Genomic DNA, 22,541 nt, shown 5'->3' on the forward strand with positions numbered 1-22,541 from the left:
TCGGTGTCCAATGAACATTGACTGGTAGAGTCCAAAAGCATGGGAGGTTTAAAAGGACTGGTGCATCTGGACCAACCAGAGAGATCTCTAAAAAGGTAGTGGGAGATTGTGTAACAGGGAACGTCAAAATTCTTAGCAAAGCATTCAAACTTTTCAGGGGTTAGCCAAAATGAAATGTGGGAGGTTTGCCCATCATTAAAAGAGATACTCTGAAAGATCACACAATACATTGACAATTCTTTGGCTTAAAAAATACTTGCTCAAAGCAAGCTCATGGAAGACAACAGCCAACAAAATAGTGCGTTAATTTTCTCCCACACTGTGCGGGTGAATATTTGCACTTACGGAATTATGGTGCGCATAGTGCAGACTGGCACTATGCAAGTTTCCTCATATATCCCTCCCAAAGTATTTTTCTTAATCCTTAATCTTAATCCTACAGCTACAAAATTAAGCAGACACTATAGACTACACAAGTTGTGTGATGACTTTGCAATGGGCAAAAAGTTCAGACTAGACCAAACTAGTTTTAGTGTGCCCTAGGCACATTTCAACTCAGATGTCCTGAATTCTCGCTTAAATTTCAAGACTTAGAGGAGCAGTCCTTACCATCACAGTCTGACGTCAAACTGAGAAGCTGGGTTTTCCAGGTAGTGAAGTCTGCGACAGTTTTATTAACTTCCGCTTGGATGTATTCTAGGCTCTTGATTAATGCCATCTGCTTCGTGGACTTCCTACCTTCCATCCCTTGAAGAATATATAAGGACTCTATGCTCTGCAACTGAGTTGAGATTTTCAACAAACAGCTCAGCCCTGAACTGCAAACTTCAAAATCTTTCCTATAAGAAGAAAGAAATGGCATAATACTGAAAGAAACATACATTTAAAATTATGCCTTTACTCTTTAAAATGGAGATTAAGTCATGGAAACAAGCACTGATGCCACCCATACGAAGTATAATATTGCTGTCCTGAAAAGGACAGATGGAGTAAGTACTGCTTTGCTTCTTTGTGATGTATAAAAAAAGCTTGAGGTGGTGGTGATGGTGGTTTGGGGTGTTTTTTTTTTTTTTTTAACTAAAAAAAAATTTCTACTTGTATTTTTACATTAGAAATTCATGCCTTGTCTAAATTGGAACTTTGGGAACAACAGATGAACCAGTGGGATGATATCACTGGAGACCAGAGACAAACGCTGAGCAACAGAGGGCAAGGAATTTTTGTTGGATTATTTAAAATAATTTGTTTATTTTTGTTAATAACTATTTAACTCAAACAACAGAGAAACATTTAGCAGGAGAAGAAATCTTTGTTAAAGATTCAATAAGCCTGCCTCTTTCACTTAAGGATGTGGGACACCCCAATTTCTATCTGAGATTACCAACAAGTACTCCAACAAAATCAGGAAAGGCCGGATTTGACATCCCAAATATTTCTAAGGTTAAAAGTAAGCAGGAAAAAAGTATACCTTTCAGATTCTTAAAAAAATATTTCAAAACGCAGCAATATTGGCAAGCTTTTTAATTTACTTCCTGGGTATATTGTTTAAATCTTATGAATTTCCAAATGCACAGAAAGTGTTTCAATTCTATGCATGTACACAACTCACCAAGAATAAAATAAGGTCTCACAAGACTGTCGTCTTATGCTGTCTATATCTGCTTTCACGGCTTTAATCTCCGCGAGCATCTCAGTCACTCTTGCAGACAACTGCTGCCACAGCTGATCCTGTTTTCGCATCCTGCATCCGGAGGGCAGTTGTTCTGCAGCCACTGGAGATAGGTATTTTAGCTCTGATTGGATTAGATCAGGTATTCCCATCTGGGCATCTTCCAGAGTCTGTTCAGTTCCTTTACACTGGGGAATGTTTGTTTTCATATCTGTCCTTACATCATGACTACAGATTAACGACTGTTCTCTTGGGCAGCACTGTACAAACCAAGATAGCTGCTCAATGACCATCAAACATTGCATGGCAAGATGTTGCAGTCTCTCAGTCCACTGCTGAATACTATCTTGAGGAGGAAAGGCTACATTATATTCTCTAGTAACATTCATCCTTGAATCAATCTCCTGTACACAACTCAAGAGATTCCTGTTTAGAAGAGTCATACAAGAAGAAAGGTTAAAAAGACTGTTTGTATTCAAATATGGAATCACATTTCCTTAAAGTAGAATCTTAGAAATAAGACACTATAGAAATCAGAAGTATGTAAAATATTGTTATAATATCATCACTTTTCCCATCCAGATACAAATAACTTTTATTTAAGGACATTTAGGATATTTTTAATTATTTCAATATATTTTCTGATTGATTTGCAATAATCTCTTGAAAGCTAGAAAATGAAGCTTTGTTTAATGATTTCCCCCCCCCCCCCCCATTTTGTACATGAGTTTCTTGAGATCCTCCCCATCAAAATACTCCAGGTTTATTAAAAACAATTAAGATTAACAAGCTCCCTGGCCTACATTCAATTATTCTTCACTTTCTTCCACTATTTAAAGTGGATAAATCTTACCAAGCCAGCATTTTCCAAATGCTGTATGGTAGAGAGCTCATGAAAAATGATCACATGAACCTGCCATAAATTTCAAGTGACAGCAATGCAGCTAAATATCTCTGCATACTTTATACAATCAGACTATTGCAAGGAATTATGTGAAGTACAGAAAAATATCAATAAAATATTTACATTGCAGTAGCACCAAAAGGCTCTAATTCAGATCAGGAGTCATACAAAAACTTAAGAGAACAGTCCCTAACTCAACATCATAGACAGTCCTATAGTGTTACAGAAAGAATTTGTGGGTGCATGAGCAAGACAGTGGATTGGCAGGGATATTAGTAAATCATCCAGAAGTGACAGAGTGGAATAAAATGCCTAAAGTCAAGTATTTATTGTGCACTGGTGATCATTTTTTTCAGCCCAAGCGCTGCAAACCCCTACAAATTAAATATCCAATTATACAAGATTTTTCTTTTATACTCTGCTGAGGTTTCCGTATTTTCACTTAGAGTCATGTGTTACTCCTGGGGGAATTCTGCACATCTGCGGATGCACAGAATTCATCTGTCCCACATAATTCCACTCCCCGCCCCCCCCCCCTAAAAAGCATTCTGCCCAAGAAGTACTGCAGTTCCACCTTTTGCCCACCAGAGGCCGCTGTTGCCCCAGAACAGCCAGCTGCACAGCACTTCTGGGGCAGAATGTATTTTCTGTGGGGGAAAAAAAACTCTATGCATGCCCAGTGCTGCAGAATTCCCCTAGAGTGCTCTCCGATTGATCTAGCGTGTCTTCACCAGACCTGGTAAATCAACACTCGGTGCATTGATTGCAGCAGTGCCAATCTACTGGTAAGTATAGACATGCTCTGAGGCTTCTCCAGCAGCCAGCTCACACAATCTCTGTCTCTGTCACACTCACCCCCACAGACATTCTGTCTCTCCCTCTCCCCCATCTCCGCAGAGTGGGGGAGGGGAGACAGGGCTCAGAACAGAGCAGGAGAGCTTTCAGTGAGTGCCTTAAAGAGACAGCACACGGCATCTCTCAGAAACTTCCCCAACAACCAGCGCGCACGCACACACACACACACACTTTCACACTCACCTCCCAACACATACTTGTATTATTATTGTTGTTACTTCTTGGTACTTCATAAGAAGGCCATACTGGGTCAGACCAAAGGTCCATCTACCCCAGTATCCTGTCTTCTGACAGTGGCCAATGCCAGGTGCCCCAGGGGGAATGAACAGAAGAGGTAATCATCCCCTGTCGCTCATTCCCAGCTTCTGGCAAACACAGGGTAGGGATACCATCCCCGCCCATCCTGGCTAATAGCCATTGATGGACCTACCCTCTATGAATTTATCTAGTTCTTTTTTGAATCCTGTTGTAGTATTGGCCTTCACAACATCCTCTGGCAAGGAGTTCCACAGGTTGACTGTGCATTGTGTGAAAAAATACTTCCTTTTGTTTGTTTTAAACCTGCTGCCTATTAATTTCATTTGGTGGCCCCTAGTTCATGTGTTATGAGAAGGAGTACTTCCTGCAATGCACATATATTCTCTGTAATTTTATTCTTTCAAAGTCTGTTTAGTTTTTTGACCGGTCCATGCATTCGATAATTTTTATTTCTCACTTACACTTAAATTTAAATTCTTTGAGTAGTGAGGTCTAAAATGCCTAACCTGTCCTGGCTGGAGCAATTATCCCTATTGGTAACTTTTAAAAAATATATATTATATCTAGGTTTTTTTTGTTTCTACTGGCGGCGCACATCCTTATATTACCTTGGTGCACATAACAAAATTTATCCCGCACATTGATGGAAAAAATTAGAGGGAACATTGCTCAGGAGCTAGTGGTGTGACAGTGTTGAGCCTGGGGGTGGGGGGTTGTAGGGAAACATGGGAATGGGGGGTTTGGGGAGAGGGGCAGTTGTGCCTGACTGAATGGGAGAGGCTTGGGGTCAGCCAGGGTCTGCATGGGGAATGCTTCCCAACTGCCTAACAATCCTCCCCCCCCCCCAAACCTTCTCCCACCCACACCCAACACCCTCCAGGTTCACTACCAGGCCCTTCCCCTCTCCCGCAGCTCCTCCATTACCCCTGACTCCCCCAAGCGTTTGCACTGCTTCTGACAAGTGCAGGAAATATAGTTTTGTATTGTAATTTAAGTGAATTACTCAAAGTTCTATATTAATATGCCTAGTAAGGAATCTATTTGTCAAAAAAAATTAGAATCTTTTTTTTTTGGGGGGGGGGGGGGTCTGTATTGTTACAGACATACTTGCTGACAGATATTTTGAAATAAATTACCACAATAACTGAAACTGGTATGATTGTATTGTGTTATTTTGACAAATAAAATATTCAGAATTTTTAATTTTTTGGTGCAGAATTTTAATTTTTTGGCACAGAATTCCCCCAGGACTAATGTGTGTCAGCCACTTGCTAACCAACTAATTTTCAATAAAACTTGACAAGCTAAGATATAAGTTAAACAAACTTAAGTCAGATCACAAGGCACTATCACTATCAAATGGCTTATGGTTGACAATCAAAGGATGTTGATATAATTTTGTACTGTGATTCTTTTCTGGTCTTCAGTTGTGTAGCTCTCTCATTTCTCTTAAATGTTTTGATTCTTGCTAGGCTACTCATTTACTAAATTTTCAATCTGCTTGCCCAGATTTGAGCTCAGTTGTGACTCTTGCTCCACATTTTAATTCCAGAAGGTGGAGCTGTCAGTCTACTGAATTAAACACATTAGAGTCCAGAATGTTGGTCTGAAATTGATGTTTGCACTGAGCACGGGGACAAATGTGGTCTAATTACAATTCTTTTCCTTTTATTTGAGACATCAGATGTATAGGCAAAAAACAAAAAACAGAAGAGAAATCTATTCCTTTTATCATGCAATTTTCCATCCTTTTATAAATTTAAATATTTATAGTCAACCTCCTCTTCACCATTTAAAAATAAGGCTATACTAATAAAATGTGAGATACCTCAGTATTATCCATTGTTCCGTCAAGGCAGTGAGTGAGCTCCTCTGCTTAACAAGCGTCTTCATAAGGTGTGCAGTGAATCCTTTACATCTATCAATGCTACCTAGTCCAATTTCCTGAAGAGAGGCGGGAGAGCAAGCAAAGGGACTAAAACTGTGTTCAATTACATCACACTGCCTTGGACTGTGAGATCTAACAAGATCACATGCAAAACATTATCAGGCTTAGTCAGTGCTTGGATGAGGGAATACCTGGAAAGACTCAGGTACTGCAGATGGTGGTGCTGATTTAACAGGAACCATTCTTTCCCCTTTCAATACTAAACTAAAGCTCACACAAGGTATAGGCACTTTGCTGTTAAAGGTGCTATCTTTTGCATGAGACACAGAATGGAGGCTCTGACCAAGTCCAATCATTATATATCCCAGAGCACTTTTCATGAAAGTAGAGATATCAATGCTATTGTACTGACCAAATTCCACACTGGATAATTTGGATTTTGTCTACCTAAATATTTTCCACAGTGCAAGAAAGGATAATGGGATTCCTGTTTATGTACAATGCAATAAGCAATTCGGGATGAAAGATGCTGTACATACAATATAGATTATTAAATAACATCTTTGGTTATTTTTTAAGTTATATATTCACAAAGCCAGAGACTCTCGATAGCTTTAAATCACTAAGTTGGAATGCTGTCCCTAAACCAGATTTTAAATAAACATAGATCTTCTATGACTGTGACTCAAGTCATGCCACCTTTCAGTATCAGCAAATCCCAACTCCAAGTTCAAAGGCGTAAAATAAAATTCAGATAAAAAGCATTCTCCATTTTTGCTTGCTGTTACTCCTTTACCTTGGCAGGTGCTAATAATGCTGTCTGAAGCCTAGAGTGGCGTGCAAGAGATCGATAGAAGTACTTCTGGCATCCATCCCAGACAGACGAAATCTCTGTCAGCAACCTGAAAGAATATGAATAAGTCTGACTTTAAAGATACACAACGTCAGGATCCTGGAAGGCTTAGCAGCATGCCTGGTATCACCAAGCTTAGAGAAGCTGGATTTATCCGTGCATCTAGCCAACAATTTTTTTGCAACTTTATTAAATAAATGAATGATCACATAAGTAAACAAAGTTTTTCAGTTCCTCCATGGCTGTTTTAGGGGAAAAAATACTAAAAAATTGAAGCTACTGAAGAATCTGAGTAGCAATTATAATTGAGACTTGGGGTGACCCAACTCATCCCTATGTCACATTCCAAAATCACTCCACAATTTAAAGGGACACTGTGACAGAGCATGGGAGTTACATTGGGGATGGGAGACTGCCCTTGCAGGGAGATACCTGAGCTGTACCCTGAGCCAGGAGGGGGGTTGGGAGAAGTGACACCTTCTGGCCGGGAGACTGGACAAAGGAGAGGAGGAGCAGAGGGGAGTGGGGGAGAGAGCTGCTGGAGGAGTTTTTAGTTTCAGTTTGGTGCTGGGTGGTGGAACGCAGGGAACCCCAAGTCTCTGGGGTCTAAGCTCCCTGCCCCCCAGAAGGACTTGACTGAGGGGTCCTGGTTGTATCTACAAGCTCTGTTGTAGACTGCGTTCCTATTGTCCAATAAACCTTCCGTTTTACTGGCTGGCTGAGAGTCACGGTGAATCCCAGGAAGAGGGGTGTAGGGCCCTGACTCCCTGACACTCCGTGACAGACACCAAATTGGAATTTTTTAAAATGACTAAGGCTATGGTTACACTACACATGGCTGTGCCATTACAGCCGTGCCGCTAAAAGCCGCACAGTGTAGCTGCTGTTTGTTGGCAGGAGAGGGTTCTCCTGCCGACAAAAAACTTCCACCCCCCACCAGCGCCAGCGGCTTTATCAGCAGGAGAGTGCTCCTGCTGACAAAGCGCTGTTCACACCGGTGCTTTTTGTCGGTAAAACTTTTGTCGTTCAGCGGGGCGGGGGAGGGGTTTTAAACACCCCTGAACGACAAAAGTTTTGCTGACGAAGTGTCAGTGTAGACATACCCTTAGTCTAGATTCCAGTACAGAACTTTGTCCTTATTTTGTTGTTGAGAAAGTAAAATTATAAACAAACCTCTACATTTGGAAGGGATATAAACCCTCATGCTTCAGGGCATAAGACTACATCTGACTGAGGGGTTTACGAAAAATGCTTCCCTATGGGCAGGTTAATCCATAACTCCCTGCTTTGGAGACCTTGCATCTTCCTCTCATACATTTGTTGGAGACGGGAAACTAGACTAGATGGACCACTGGTTTGATCTGGAAAAGGAATTCCTATGGTTCTAGATTCCTAAACATTCGTTAAAAAAAGTTAAGTGTTATTCTACTTCCATTTTGATTGAAAAATATTTTCCCCTCCAGTGTTTTTAGTTATAGTAAAATCATAGGTGGTACTACAATAGGAATAACATTTTCAGTGGTTTACTGACCATATAGTTAAAGTAAAAGTAATTCATAGATGTAAGAAAAAAACCCCTAAAAATAATCCAGAAAGACTAGGCAGAACAAGTCATTCCAGATGCACTTCATTTAGTAAGTTATGTTGACAGTTAATATTACAATCCAAAAGTACGTACTTGGCATCCAATTCATGTGTGCAGTTTACTAAGGCTAGTGCACTGTGTAAATCCAAGGGGTGCAGGCAAAGCATATCCTGAGGGTCTTTTGAACGAGACCAAGCAAGGCCTTTTCGATATGACAAACCTGGAAAGACATTTAAAAAAAAAAAAACCCACTTATATCATGTCTTCATGCTCTGGTACTTTGATATACAGTATGAGACCTAGTCAGTACCAATTACGCTAACACACACAGAAGGTTTCAGATATTTCTGAGGCCAACAGCCCTTTAGTAGCTAATTCAAGATCATGATGGAGAAACACACAGGAAAGTACTGAATGAAGACAAGTAGACATTAACCTTAGGGGTGATTTGAAAATGGGAAGAGTAGTAAGACATGGCAGAAGCAAACCAAAAAACATGCATCTGAAAGGCAAAAACTGAAGTGTCAAATAAAACCAGGGACAAAGACAATCAGTCTTCACCCTGTTCTAGCAGTTGTTTTGAACTGGGTTAAGTGTAATGTTGCTTTCACACAAGCCACTTAAATAGTACTTTCAAAGCACTTGTGAATATAATTTTTATAATCAAATAAGTATTATATAATAGCATCAAATAAATTCAAGTCACAACAGCATACACCAAGTTCTCAAACAAAATGGAGAATAACCACAGCAGCAAGCATGCAGCACTTTCCCCATCTTACGTGAGGAAACTAAAGCACAGAAAGGTTAAATTCCCATGGAGTTGCAGTGGTAGAGGCAGAAATAGAACCCATTTGTGATGCCCAGTCCAGTGCCCTAGCTACCAGACACCACCACCTGCCTACAACATTACATCCATTGACCAGAAACCTTCTTGCAAAGTATCTATTTCACTAGAGTTATCACAGACCACTATCAAAAGCAGGAAGTCCATCTATGGGGACACATTCCACTTAGAGCCATTCATATATATGGCCATCTAAATAAAATTGATCTTGGTATTTTGGGAACTACTTACACAACATGCCCTGAGAAATGCTCTCTCTCAAGTATTGCCAACACAAAAAAATCATGAGTCAAGCCCCTCAGAAAGTAATCATGAGATTTTAAAAATAATACATTTAATGCTTTTCACTTGCCTTCTGACCTGAGCCCTTACGGCACACTTTAGTGACTCAATAGGGTCACACTTTCAAGGTTCTCTCTGCAACTATAAGGCCTAGAAACTTAACTTTTTTTAAATGAAAGTTGAGAATCTCACCTAACCACATGCCTCCAGAAGCTGGGGCTTTAAAAAGATACACCAAATAATATAAGACTCATGATAAAATACACAAGAGTTAGCCACACTGTGACTTGCAAACCTATGTTTCTGGCTAGAGATTGGTAGAATAGGGACAAGGGAAAAAGAAAAGGTTTAAAGAAAATGTTGACAACAGCCATCCATTGTGGCCTATTACAAAGTATTTAAAGTTTACCACACATAGTCACATGTAAGGCAAAAAAAGCCTAAAGTGTCAGGCCATTAAACTGGGCAATCAGCTTCTACCAGTCAGTCAGTCTATAAAGTCACTTACTGTAAACACAGTTACTCAGCCAAGAGATGGGCAAGAGAGACTTGGGTAGGATGTAAGGCTGGGGAAAAGCTGAGATTTAAAAAAGCTTCAGGAAGCTGTTGAGAAGGCTGCTGGGGCCTGACGGCCAGTAAAACTGCCCAAGCTAAGAGAGGCCACAGAGAAGCACTGAGAAGTATTTGCTTGTGTGGAGGTTACACATTTTGTTAATTTCAGTGACAGCTTATGAAAATGAGTCAATATGACAAGAATGGAAACAGTGCTGGACCAGTAGCTTTGGAGCTCTCCATTTATCTTTAAAACTTCCTGCACTGCCTTTCTAACATGCCTTAGCTTGTTCTTAAGGGACAAGAACCCTTGTTCCCCAGGCAAGCAGTTCAGCCTTCATGTCCATTCGTTCCTTAGCTTCTCTACCAATACTAGCCACTGAAATGTAGACCCTTGGTTCACTAGGGTTGAGACTGGAATCACCAACTCATTTCACATTAGCTTTGAATCAGTGAATGGGTATGAGCTACGGAGTCCCCTCCCACTTCTAAATTAGGACAGTGGCCCCTGGCTAAATATTCTAAATAAATGCTTTGAAATAGAGATCATATTGCATATAATGTAATGCAACACAATCGAATGGAAAGACTGTTCTAATAATCCTGACTGACACCAAAATATTGACCTACATGAAGCTTTGATTCACAAATCCAAAACAGTTCAATACAGGTTTACATGCTCATGAAAACATTATGCACGATGCCTCAATTTGGAGAAAGAAACTGGTATCACTCAATGTGTGTGTTTATTAGCAAAAGTATTCTATCCTACATCTTCTGAATTTTTAACCCAATCACATTTAAAGTAAATCTCACCTGTTTTAGTAAGGCTTTTGAAGAGATCTGATAAGGCCCGTTGTTTCTGCATAAGAATATGTTTGACCTCTGACTTCTGCTTTTCCTTATCTGCAGCCTGATTAACTGTTAAATTCTGCAGTTCAAGCACAGAGACAATGATATCACCTGTATGGGAGACAGTAGAAGGAGAGAGACTTGGAACCTCAACATGCATAAACTAATTATGGAAAGGATCTATATACATAGCTGATTAAGAAAATGCTCTTAGATTTTTTTGGTCAGGTAGTCATGTGTTTCCAATACTCCCCTGTAAACTGCTCAAGACTCTCCACCCAGTCTAGAAATGAGTTCTTCTTCATAAGAGTTGCACACAACATCTTCATTCGCTTTGTGAGCTTGGGCAAACGACACTGAAGAGATTCTGTATCAAACATAACTCCACCATAGCATTCTTCTGAGAGCACAGTCTGTGAAAATGGAAGAAATCAGCATCCATATCAACATACAGCTCCACGTGGATCATAGCTAAGGCTAAGATTATGTCACAGAGTCTGTGTCTTCCGTAACATTTTCCACTTCAGCCCCGGGGTGGCGTGGCTGGAGCTGTCAGCCAGCGGGGGCCCTGGAGCTCTGAGGGTGATGGGGGCCCCTCAGCTCCCAGCCACCATAGGCGGTGGGGACCCCCAGAGCTTCGAGCCATTGTGGGCGGTGGGGAAACTTGAAGCTTTCAGCCACAGGAGACCCAGAGCTCCAAGCCACTGGCTTCAGAACTCTCAGTTGTCGCAGGTGGCAGGGGGGGACCCTGATTCTGAGCCACTGGTCCTGGAGCCCTGAGCCACCATAGGGGGTGGGGGCCCTTGCAGCTCCCAGCCACTGTGGGTGCTGGGGGGACCCCAGAGCTGTCAGCCGCAGTGGCAGTGGGTGCTGGACTCCCCTTCCTTGCCCAGGGTTCCAGGAGCATTGGATTCTTCCTAAAAGTTGGGTAGTCACTAGGCTCACCCCTCTGTAGCCCCACCCCTTCCGCTCCTCTTCCCCCCAAGGCCCCACCCAGGCAAGAGCCCCACCCCGGCCCGTATCCCCACCCCCCGTGTCCCCAGCCCAGGGCAGGTACAGGGTCCACACCTCCCCACAGCTGCCCACACAGCTCTTAACCTGACCTGGCTCCAGCTTGGCCTGGGGGAAGGGCCTCAGGAGCCAAACAGCCGGGTCATGGTAAGAGCCGCCCAGGCAGCTGTGAGGAGCCACGGACCCTCCACCTGCCCTGGAAGGGGATCCAGGACACAGGCTGGGGGCTGCTCTTGGGCTCTCCCACCATGGGCAGGTGGAGCATGTGGCTCCCCACAGCTGCCCAGGCTCCCAGGGCTTCTCTTACCTGGACCGGGCTCCAGCTTCCAGCCTGGATGGGGGGTAGGGCCTCGGGGGTGGGGGGGAGGAGGGGCAGGCGGCCACGCCCATTCACTTTCAAAACTGGGAGGGCCATGGCCCCTTGCCCCACCCTCCCCCCTCCCCCCAGCTCAGCCCCATTGTGTCAGTTACTTTCAGTAAAAGTCTGGGACAGGTCACAGGCTTTCATTAATTTTTTTTTTATTGCCTGTGACCAGTCTGATTTTTACTAAAAACATCCATGACAAAATCTTAGCCTTAATCATAGCAACTTGCTGTAAACCAATACTAAAGCTCCACATACAGCTGAAACCCAAAACATTTTATATCTAGTCAGCATATAATTCAAAAGTCTTGTGGCTTAATCAAAATACTGAGTTCAATTTCAGGTTTTGTTCACACCAACACTTGGGGTAAGTAGCAATATAAATCTCAGTTTCTCAATCCACAAGACAGGGATCACCATACTTATTTACCCCCACACTGAAAGACAAAGGTTTAATTGGTATCTGCAAACAGCTTTAAAGATACTCAGATGGAGGCTAATAGTTAACTACAAAGTAGCATAATTATAAACCACAGAGTGTCCGGAGTTATCCCCTGGGCTGGTTAACAGTTATTCCTCAGGGCTTTCTCAACTCGCTTATCGCTTGCTGTGGTTGTTTCATTCTTTCCAGGACAGAATTATCTGCATCATTAAACTCGTAAAACGAGCTAATAGTTGATAATCAGCAACAGTATATGCTTCTATTGCAAGGAATACAATAACGTAAAAGTGACCACGTTAGAATTGTATCAAATCCCCTCTCAGATTGCCATACTGAAGTAAAAATGCAAGGACAGAGAGAAAAATAAAAATAAAAATCAAACACTCTCCCAGTGTGAAGAAATCAAACAGAATCCAGGAAACTGCAAAATGGGAATATCTGAGCCAATTTCATCCAAGCTAATATTCTCGGGAATTTCAGTAAGATTTTATTTATTAATTTTATGTATTTATTTATTACATAAATTTATTAACCCTTAAAACACTAATACTTCAATGGGAACATGAATTTGTTTCAGAATGTGAACTGGATAACTTCCCCTCTTGGCTGGATTATATGCTAATAGAATTTAGAGCTGAATCCAGGAAGGCTAAGAGTTATCAATTTATTTGAATCAGAAATCCTCCTCCTCACCTAATACCATAGCCCTTTCAGACAGAAAGGCAAAATAAGCCATCTTCCTTGTCACTGTTATTGTATTGACTAGGTAGGTAAAAGACCACCACAGCCAATGCCTGAGTACCTGGAGATAATGTACACATCCACTAACAGATCTTAACTGGAATATAGATTACTCTGCATGGCAAAGCTTAGTGTGCAATACTGACGCTAAGCATATTCATCGCATTCCCTCCCTCTTGACCCACAATTTTATCACACAAATCACAACTGAAAGACAAAAGATATACACCTCTACCCCGATATAATGCTGTCCTCGGGAGCCAAAAAATCTTACCGCGTTATAGGTGAAACCACGTTATATTGAACTTGCTTTGATCCGCTGGAGCGCGCAGCCCCACCCCCCCAGAGCGCTGCTTTACCGCGTTATATCCGCATTCGTGTTAGATCAGGGTAGAGGTGTACTTTAAAAAAAACTTTGACAACAGTCAAAGAAGAGACTTTTGGCACTGACTTGTTCAGAAAGTCATATAAAAACAAAATCGACATTCAAATCAGAATGCAGAACATATCCTGCTTGTAATTAGAATAAGAAGTGCAGATACCTGGGCAGCATCTGTTCTAGCAGACAAAGTTTTTCTTAGTATGCTGTTTAACCTTTGAACTTTAGTCTCTTTGTTCTCAGACTCTTCCTGCCTCTCCAAGCAGTCTAGCGCTTCTTCTTTATCACTCTCAACCAGGGCAGGTCGACAGGGCTCCTTCAGAACAGATTCAAACTTCTTCATGAATTTAAAGAGGGTCCTAATCACCACAGAAAAACAAGATTATCAAACGTTCTTTTCTTGAAGTTTTCTTATCTTCTGAGAGCAGACATGGTTCTATGGTACAAATGAAACCCCAGTGATATAACAAGCTCAGTGCTGCACAGAATCCAACTAGTAGGAAGTTAGAAATACAGTATGTGCATATACAGTCTACCACACTAGATCCCAAAATGGTCCCTTTCTTCCAAAATTTCCATGTTACCTGTGTGTCTTCTCCACGGACTGTTTTATAGCCCAGAAGCTGACATCATTCCATTTAGAAATTTTCACAAACGCCTGTAATAGAAGAGAAACTGCTAATGAACTATTCCTTAAAAACACAATGCAGTATTTGCATTTAAAAGCATCACAAAAAAAAAAAAAAAAAAAAAAAAAAAAGGATGCGTTAAGATAAGCTGACAGCCCCAAATAGCAAGGCATTCATGTTCACCTTCTGCTAGTGTACACATTTGTGCTTGAAGTATTGCACAGACAACGTGGTTAGATCCATATGGGCCTCATCACTCTGCAGTAATCTCTCTGGTTAAGTGGAACTGACTAACTCCAGACAAAAACTGCAACCAACCCTCCCACACAGCTAATTTTCACACAAGGTGGAGTGTGAGGAAGGCTTCCATAGGAATTTCAGTAACCAGTAGAACTATTCAGTACAGTTCAAACAATGACACCTGCTTCACTGTTCCTTTGGACAATTCAGCCCATTGTCTGAGGAAAGCTTCTATTCTTACCTTAAGTTCTTTTTCTATAGGCTGACGAAGTTGAGTTATCCTGGCCTGTACACATTCTGCAAACTGCTTGTAATAATTGTATAGGTTCCAAAGAATGCTGCACAGCATGTCTGGAAGAGAACAGAGCTGTAACAACAAGCTTCTTTCAAAGATAACATTTTCTTCAATATCAACATCCATCTCTTTGGATTCATGAAACCCAGCAATACTGATAGAAACACTATGAAAAGCAGGGCAGCAGGCACTACAGTAAGTGAGCTGTATGTTGCACCTGTGGACTCTTGTAATCAGTTTCCAGTGTCTGGAATCATGGATAGTTTATTGCTCTAAAGAGCAAGTTATAGCCCCATTTACAAATGATAAAAAAGTACTTACCCTTTCCTTCTACTTGAGGCATTAGCAGGACATGACAGTGGAAAACCAACAGTGCTTGAAGTCGTGTATGAAATTCCCCCAAGGTAGATCGTTCAATAAAAGCTTGCAGTGTGTGGACCAGCACTGTTAAGCTCAGCTGCTCATTGGTTTCTGTGATTTCATCAGGGTGGGATTTTAAGGAAGAAAAGAAAATTCCAACTGAACATTTTCATTTGGCTGCTATAATCCATATTGTGAGAGAGTCCAAATCAGGATCTGGCTTCCTCGGGCTAGTTTCTGTCAGGGCTGTTGATTAATTGCAGTTAACTCACACGATTAACTCAAAAAAGGGAATCACGATTAAAAAAATTAATCGAGATTAATTGTAGTTTTAATCGCACTTTTAAACAATAGTATACCAGTTGAAATTTATTAAATATTTTGGATGTTTTTCTACATTTTCATATATATTGTATTCTGTGTTGCAATTGAAACCAAAGTGTATATTATTTTTTATTATAAATATTTGCACTGTAAAAATGATAAAATAAACAGTATTTTTCAATTCACCTCATACAAGTACTGTAGTATAATCTCTCTGTCGTGAAAGTGCAACTTACAAATGTAGATTTTTGTTTGTTTGTTATATAACTGCACTCAAAAACAAAACAATGTAAAATGTTAGAGCCTACAAGTCCACTCAGTCCTACTTCTTGTTCAGCCAATCGCTAAGACAAACAAGTTTGTTTACATTTATGGGAGATATACTGACCTCTTATTTACAATGTCACCAGAAAGTGAGAACAGGCATATGCATGACACTTTTGTAGCCGACATTACAAGGTATTCATGTGCCATATATTCTAACCATTTGTATGCCCCTTTGTGCTTCGGCCACCATTCCAGAGGACATGCTTCCATGCTGATGACACTCGTTAAAAAAATATGCGTTAATTACATTTGTGACTGAACTCCTTGGGAGAGAATTGTATGTCCCCTGCTCTGTTTTACCCGCATTCTGCGTATATTTCATGATATAGCAGTTTCGGATGATGACCCAGCACATGTTCATTTTAAGAACACTTTCACCGCAGATTTGAGAAAATGCAAAGAAGGTACCAATGTGAGATTTCTAAAGATAGCTACAGCACTCGACCCAAGGTTTAAGAATCTGAAGTGCCTTCCAAAATCTGAGAGGGACAATGCTTGCGGAGCATGCTTTCAGAAGTCTTAAAAGAGCAGCAATCCGATGCGGAAACTACAGAACCCGAACCACCAAAAAAGAAAATCAACCTTCTGCTGGTGGCATCTGACTCAGATGATGAAAATGAACAGGCGTCAGTCCGCACTGCTTTGGATTGTTATCGAGCAGAACCCGTCATCAGCATGGACACATGCTCCCTGGAATGGTGGTTGAAGCATGAAGGGACATATGAATCTTTAGTGCATCGGGCACATAAATATGTTGCGACGCCGGTTACAACAGTGCCATGCGAATGCGTGTTCTCACTTTCAGGTGACATTGTAAATAAGAAGCGGGCAGCATTATCTCCTGTCAACATAAACAAACTTGTTTGTCTGAGCGATTGGCTGAACAAGACGACAGACTGAGTGGACTTGCAGGCTCTAAAATTTTACATTATTTTATTTTTGAATGCCTTTTTATTTTTACATAATTCTACATTTGTACGTTCAACTTTCATTATAAAGAGATTGCACTACAGTATTTGTACTGGTGAATTTAAAAATACAATTTCTTTTGTTTTTTTACAGTGCAAATATTTGTAATAAAAAATAAATATAAAGTGAGCACTGTATGCTTTATATTTTGTGTTATAATTGAAATTAATATATTTCAAAATGTAGAAAACATCCAACAATATTTAAATAAATGGTATTCTATTATTGTTTAACAATGCGATTAATTGTGATTAATCTTTTAAATCGCTTCACAGCCCTAGTTTCTGTATGAACCCAGGGAGAGATATTCGCTGTCCTGAAAAAACTTGCATTCTAATTTGAAACAAGCCACAACAATAGAAGGGAAAGAGGAAGATGAGTGGTAATGAGTTCATATGATTGCAGAGGCCAGGTACATGCACAACTTGATGGTTCCAAATCATTTTTTATTTTTAATCTCTATTTATAAAATAATTCTCAACCATCCCAGACTACCTCACAATCTAGAGATCATCAATTGTTCAGTTCCTTGTAAGCTTCATAGCAGGGGTGGGTCTCAGACAAATTTGAAAGTGCTAAGGATAGTGGCTTAATGGAACCAGTATCGGGAGAGTATGCGGGGTGGTGGTAGGGAGAAGCAAAACCACTTTTCTGACTGAAAAAAAATCAAGGGCTTGTTTTGAACAGTCCTAGAATCAATACAGCTGAGCTTGAATGGTAAATTCGGCATGAAAATATCCCTTTTTAAGGTGGGGAGTCCTTCCCTGCTGCAGAGGAAGTTACTTTTGCAGCTTTAGAGAATTGCATGCTGAGCATGTGCAGCTGTTTTACACTAAGCCTGTAAAGTAGACATCTGAGGACAGTTGCTGTGCATGCTATGTGATGAAATAACTGAAGTGTGCAGAGCCAGAGGGCACTTTGTATGGTGTGCAGAAGAGAACTCAGGTTATGAGCTCAATGTGCCTTCTGTGGCTGCAGAGAAAGACTCCCTCCCGCAGGCCCCCCCCCCCCAGCTTAAAAATACCACTTAGAACTTCAGCAATCATGTATCACACTATTTCTAACTGGTCATTTATCACAGGCATTTTAGCAGCAGCAGAACTGGGAAGGTGCCTGTACTAGAGAGAGGAGTACACATTCCTATGAGATGTGTAGTTAAGTGGCAGAAATAAATATGCAATACACATTGTATTTGAGTAATAGTAAGTATGTGAACATGTACATTATTATAGCACATTCACCAAAGGGAGCAGGAATTAAGGTTGTGTGGTATTTTCTGTCTAAGTGCTTAACTGTGCACCCTTAACTGATGGAGCTGTATTATACATTCTTAGCAGGACAATAGTTACCTTCTGTGCTCCCCTCAGTTTGCTCTTGCATGTACTTTTCAATCATCTGATGGATTGAGAACCAGTGCTTTGTGGATTTTTCTGTGTGCCGCTTCATAGTATTGTCCAGACTAACCGACCAGCAGCTGGAAACAGGTGGGGGAGGGAAAGCAAGGTAATTATTTATATACTTAAGACTCTAAAGTAGGGTGAACATTTGTTATTCCTTATCTCTGTCAAAATTAGGATTATTTTCAAGCAGAAAACTGAGTGTGTAAGTAAGAGATTACATAACAGGCAAAACTAACCACTTAAGTTCACTACCACCTGAAGAACAACCAATGCCACCACTGGCATCAGGGCTTAGGTATTTTGCCAGTCAGGGCTGAAAATATTTTTTGACCGCCCTGTTCCCCAGAATGGCTGAGCAAACACCAAACAACCCCCAACCAACAACAATGTGGCACTCAAGGCAACAACCCTGACTAGCATGGTGGCAGACAATAGGAAAACATGATCCACATTCAGGCTTCTGAAGATACTGCATTAAAACTAAGAGCTTAAGATATGGAGACAATGGTGCATGACACTCAAGAAAGAAATGATGAACAGTAGGGAACTGACAATTCTTACTTTAACTCCAGTCTACGCCACTGGATGATCAACTGAGTGACCAAATCAAGATGTCTCCGCAAAGACAAAGCTCGACTTGCATTCTCCTCCCAGTCCTGAAAGAGAGAAATTCCTCTTTATGGAAGACGAGAACTCGCACGAGAGAAAGAGGCATTAAGCATGACAGAACATTCCCCCTCCCTTACCACACAGGCTCATGTTCCATGTATTTGTGACCAGCACTGGATTTCACAAAAAGCTCTATGTTGGTTTTATTATAGTACCAACACTTAGGTCACTGTCTCTTGCCACAGCCAACGATTTTACCTGCAGGTGAGCTATTAACTTGAGAAATTAAAATGGTTTCCTTTCCCCTCTTACCTGTGACTTTGCAAGCAGAATCTCTAAGCCATTCAGGAACTTTGAGAGAGGACTGGAGAGTGGGAAGCTACGGATTCTGTCCATCACAACCAATAGCTGCAACAAGAAATACATAAGTGACAGATGGAGTTTCCAACTCAGAGTAGTTGGTCAACCCACATGCAACACTTGAGTTTGAGCTAATCTACATTCAAACGACATGAGTGCTCCCCTGCTTTGGAAAAGAGAAAACCTTTTTATTTTAAAATGGCCTCTCCATTTTAGGATTTAGACCAGTGAAAGCCAATATTACACAACACATAAAAGCATCACACACGGCCCAAATATAAGAGCTTCAGCCAACATTAGTGTTTATGGCACTTTGCATCACTCTTCAGTGAACAGAATGGACTAGCTCCAGAGGAAGTTGCATCAAATCCTACCAAAGTGAAGCATTAGAGAAAGGAGAAGACCCTCACTGTTGAATAGAAGTTACTCTGGAAAACCTGGAGCCTTAAATGAACTTATAATGAAAAAACATTGTCTTACAAGTCATTAGAATGAACTTTGAGAGTTTGGGATCTGTAAAACACAGCATAATACCTTTACATTTGAATTGAAGATTGCTCATGTAAACACATGTGCTAACTTATCAATGTTATGCAACTGGATCATGTTGCTGACAGGTAGCTAACAAGCTACAAAATTATCTTAATTTACAAGGATATTACTATATTATTACTGTAAAAAATTAATTATTTCATAATAACTAGATAATTAGATTCTGATGTGTATATACAAACACACACACTGGGGTGCATTACACAGACACCCCCGCCCACACCCGTTTACCTTGAAAGTTTACTGTAATGCTCTCACCTGCATGAGTGCAGGGTGTTCAGGCCATTCTTGCAGTAACCTGTTTACTTCTTTAGTGAAGTTATCAAGTACAGGCTGGCATTGTCGAACTTGCTGAATATTTGGGTGCTGGTAAAAGTCATACGGGCCATCTTGTTGTATGATGAGATCTGAAGTCACTTCCTCAAAAAGTGTATTGTGGAGAAGTGTGCCAACTAAAAGCTGGCTGCCAAGAAGATAATCATTCATTTCAGCACCTAAGAAGCCAAAAAGGAAGAACTCATACATTCTGTGATCACTTTTTCATTCACCAGAAACCTACATGTTTCTTTGTATGCCTAGAACATTATTCAAAAGCTTAAGACATTGTATATTTTTCAAGTATGAGAATGTTTAAAGTATGAAGCAATGAAGTGTGAATGCAGAAGGAAAAGGCTTAAAAATTCAGGTCAGTTGTTTTACCAGATCTCTGAACAGCAATAAGTTAGCCTGATCTACAGCATGCTCCAAAAATGGTTTGTGGTTGAATGGACAGAGTGGCAGGTAAGTAAGCAGTTCTACTCTGAGAAGTGATTAAGATCATATCCTGGAGAGTCATGTATTATTGTTATAATTATTTCCATATCAAACATGTTCAATTTGCAAGTACAGACCATGTCCTCCCCCCCCCCCCCCGCCCCTTTATTTCTAGCCCCGCAAACTCAGTTTAGGAAAGGAAAAATCAAGCTAGGTTTTCTTTCTTCCTTCCTCTGGTAATTAAAGGCTTTCCAATCCAAATTAAACCCACAGGGAAATCTGTGAAACCCCACTGTCTTTAACAGGGCTACACAGATTCAAGAGATTGGAATGTCAACAGTTCTGAATCACAGAAGGAATAGGATCCAGCTCACTCTTTCTAATTGGCTCCACGTGGCTGAAATGTGGAATGAAAAAAGGCTGTAAAAATCTGACAAAGAATTCAGAAGATATGATTCTGAATACACACAGGGAACAGGTCTATTAGAAGGTGCCATTTTTAAGTGATCACTTTTCAGGGCAGAGGCATGGTTAGCATCTTAGACAATGCCAGGTAAACACTGGTCTAAGACAAACTATATTTAATCTGAAACAACTGCAGGTAAAGCTTAAGCATGAACAACAACCTTAAGAATTAAAACGGTATGCCTGAAGTACGACTAACAGCCTTACCTATCAAGGGATAGAAATGTGACACTAGAGAAGCACCAGTCTGATAGCAGGAAAGAAATGCACTGAAATAATGTTTAGCTTGATGTGGGGGCAAGCTCTGTTGATACCACAGGGACCGTGCGAAGTTTAGGCACAACTGCTGATGAATCATCATCACTGTTTGCATTGAACTCTGGGATAAAAGAGTTATTTCAGTGGCTACTAAATCCTCTGAGTCATCTTCATTTTCCATTTTTTCCTCTAGACTTGCCTGAGCTGTGATATCTTCAAAGTCCTGTAAGTCACATTAAAATAATAGTTAACTTTACCCTGCCTGTATGCTACATTTACTATTTGTATTGTACTAGTGACCAAAGGCCCCCATGTGCTAGGCACAGGTAGCAATGTTTACCGTCCAATCTAAAAAAGAGACAAGTGACCATAACAATGGACTTGTCTTCACAGGAGCAGCAGGTCTAGACAAGACCCGCTAAATTGATGGAAGAGCGCTCTCCGATTGACCCCAGTACTCCTGCTCCCCGAGAAGAGTAAGGGAAGTCGACTGGAGAGCGTCTCCCGTTGACGCAGCACAGTGAAGACACCGGGGTAAGTCGACCTAAGCTACGTCAACTCCAGTGTGAAGACACGCCCAATGAGAGAGAAGAGGAAGAGAGAAACAGTGAGAACAGTTACACAGGCTAGCTACATGCATAATCTGGTGACTTCAAACAATTTCTTTTAAGAGGGGAAATAGGAGGTATTCTCTTTGGCAGACTCTTCAGCTTCAGCAGGTTTTACCAGATCACCATCAAGTTCTAGCATCTTACTATTGCATGATAAGTGTTCTTACTACATTTAGGAACTGCCTATAAAGTTTATTCATCTGAACAACAGTAGACATTGGCTAAGTCTACACTACAGCCTATGTCGGCATAACTTATGTCGCTCAGAATTATGTGTTATTATGCGAATAAATCAGCCCCCAAAGCAACATAAGTTACACTGACATAAGCTTCTCCAGCCAACGGAGCTTCTGATGTTCATGGAGGTGGTTTTATTATGTTGACAGGAGAGCTCTCTCCTGTCGGCACACAGCATCTTCACCAGACGCACTGCAGCAGCACAGCTGAATCAGTACAGCTGCGCCGCTGCAGCGCTGAATGTGTAGACATGGCCATTAAATCCAAAGATGACTGTCCACAAACTAAAAAGAACAAAATATTTTAACAGTACACACAGAGTGCGCCATTATCTCAAAATCCTTCCCACATTCTTCTCCTGGAGAAGAGAGAAACTGATTCATTTCTCCCTATGAAAGAAGTTAGTTTTTTAAAACTGTACAATGCATCTTTCCATAAAGTATTATTCTTCTACCTTCTCATATAGAGGGAATCTCCTCCTAAATTCTCTCTCTTCCTCCTCTTCCTCACTTCGCCCCGTTCCATGGCTCTTACTCCTGTATCTGTACAGACGGCTTTCTTGCTCCTCCTGCTCCTGGGTGCAGCGCTCCTGTTCATCCCATTCGTTTATAATTGCCTGAGAAACCAGAAAACTGTGAGAATTCTTCAGAAATTATAACACACACACACA

General features: G+C 40.9%; 1 protein-coding gene across 1 annotated transcript in view; it reads right to left on the minus strand.

The window, feature by feature from the left end:
- The window catches only part of MDN1 (midasin AAA ATPase 1), a 172,173-nt gene that overhangs the window by 22,349 nt on the left and 127,283 nt on the right, over positions 1-22,541 (minus strand). Inside the window, exons 64-80 of the mRNA XM_065400340.1 lie at positions 22,326-22,487; positions 20,973-21,246; positions 19,806-20,041; positions 18,948-19,043; positions 18,588-18,682; positions 17,976-18,100; positions 14,968-15,117; positions 14,593-14,702; positions 14,067-14,140; positions 13,646-13,841; positions 10,804-10,958; positions 10,510-10,661; positions 8,106-8,232; positions 6,371-6,476; positions 5,515-5,630; positions 1,610-2,095; positions 610-839 (exon numbers count right to left, since the gene is read on the minus strand). Of these exons, the coding sequence (XP_065256412.1) occupies positions 610-839; positions 1,610-2,095; positions 5,515-5,630; positions 6,371-6,476; positions 8,106-8,232; positions 10,510-10,661; positions 10,804-10,958; positions 13,646-13,841; positions 14,067-14,140; positions 14,593-14,702; positions 14,968-15,117; positions 17,976-18,100; positions 18,588-18,682; positions 18,948-19,043; positions 19,806-20,041; positions 20,973-21,246; positions 22,326-22,487 (2,890 nt within the window). The remainder of the gene's footprint in view (positions 1-609; positions 840-1,609; positions 2,096-5,514; positions 5,631-6,370; positions 6,477-8,105; positions 8,233-10,509; positions 10,662-10,803; positions 10,959-13,645; positions 13,842-14,066; positions 14,141-14,592; positions 14,703-14,967; positions 15,118-17,975; positions 18,101-18,587; positions 18,683-18,947; positions 19,044-19,805; positions 20,042-20,972; positions 21,247-22,325; positions 22,488-22,541) is intronic.

Source organism: Emys orbicularis, chromosome 3 (genome assembly GCF_028017835.1).
Source record: "Emys orbicularis isolate rEmyOrb1 chromosome 3, rEmyOrb1.hap1, whole genome shotgun sequence".
NCBI classification, from domain to species: domain Eukaryota; kingdom Metazoa; phylum Chordata; order Testudines; family Emydidae; genus Emys; species Emys orbicularis.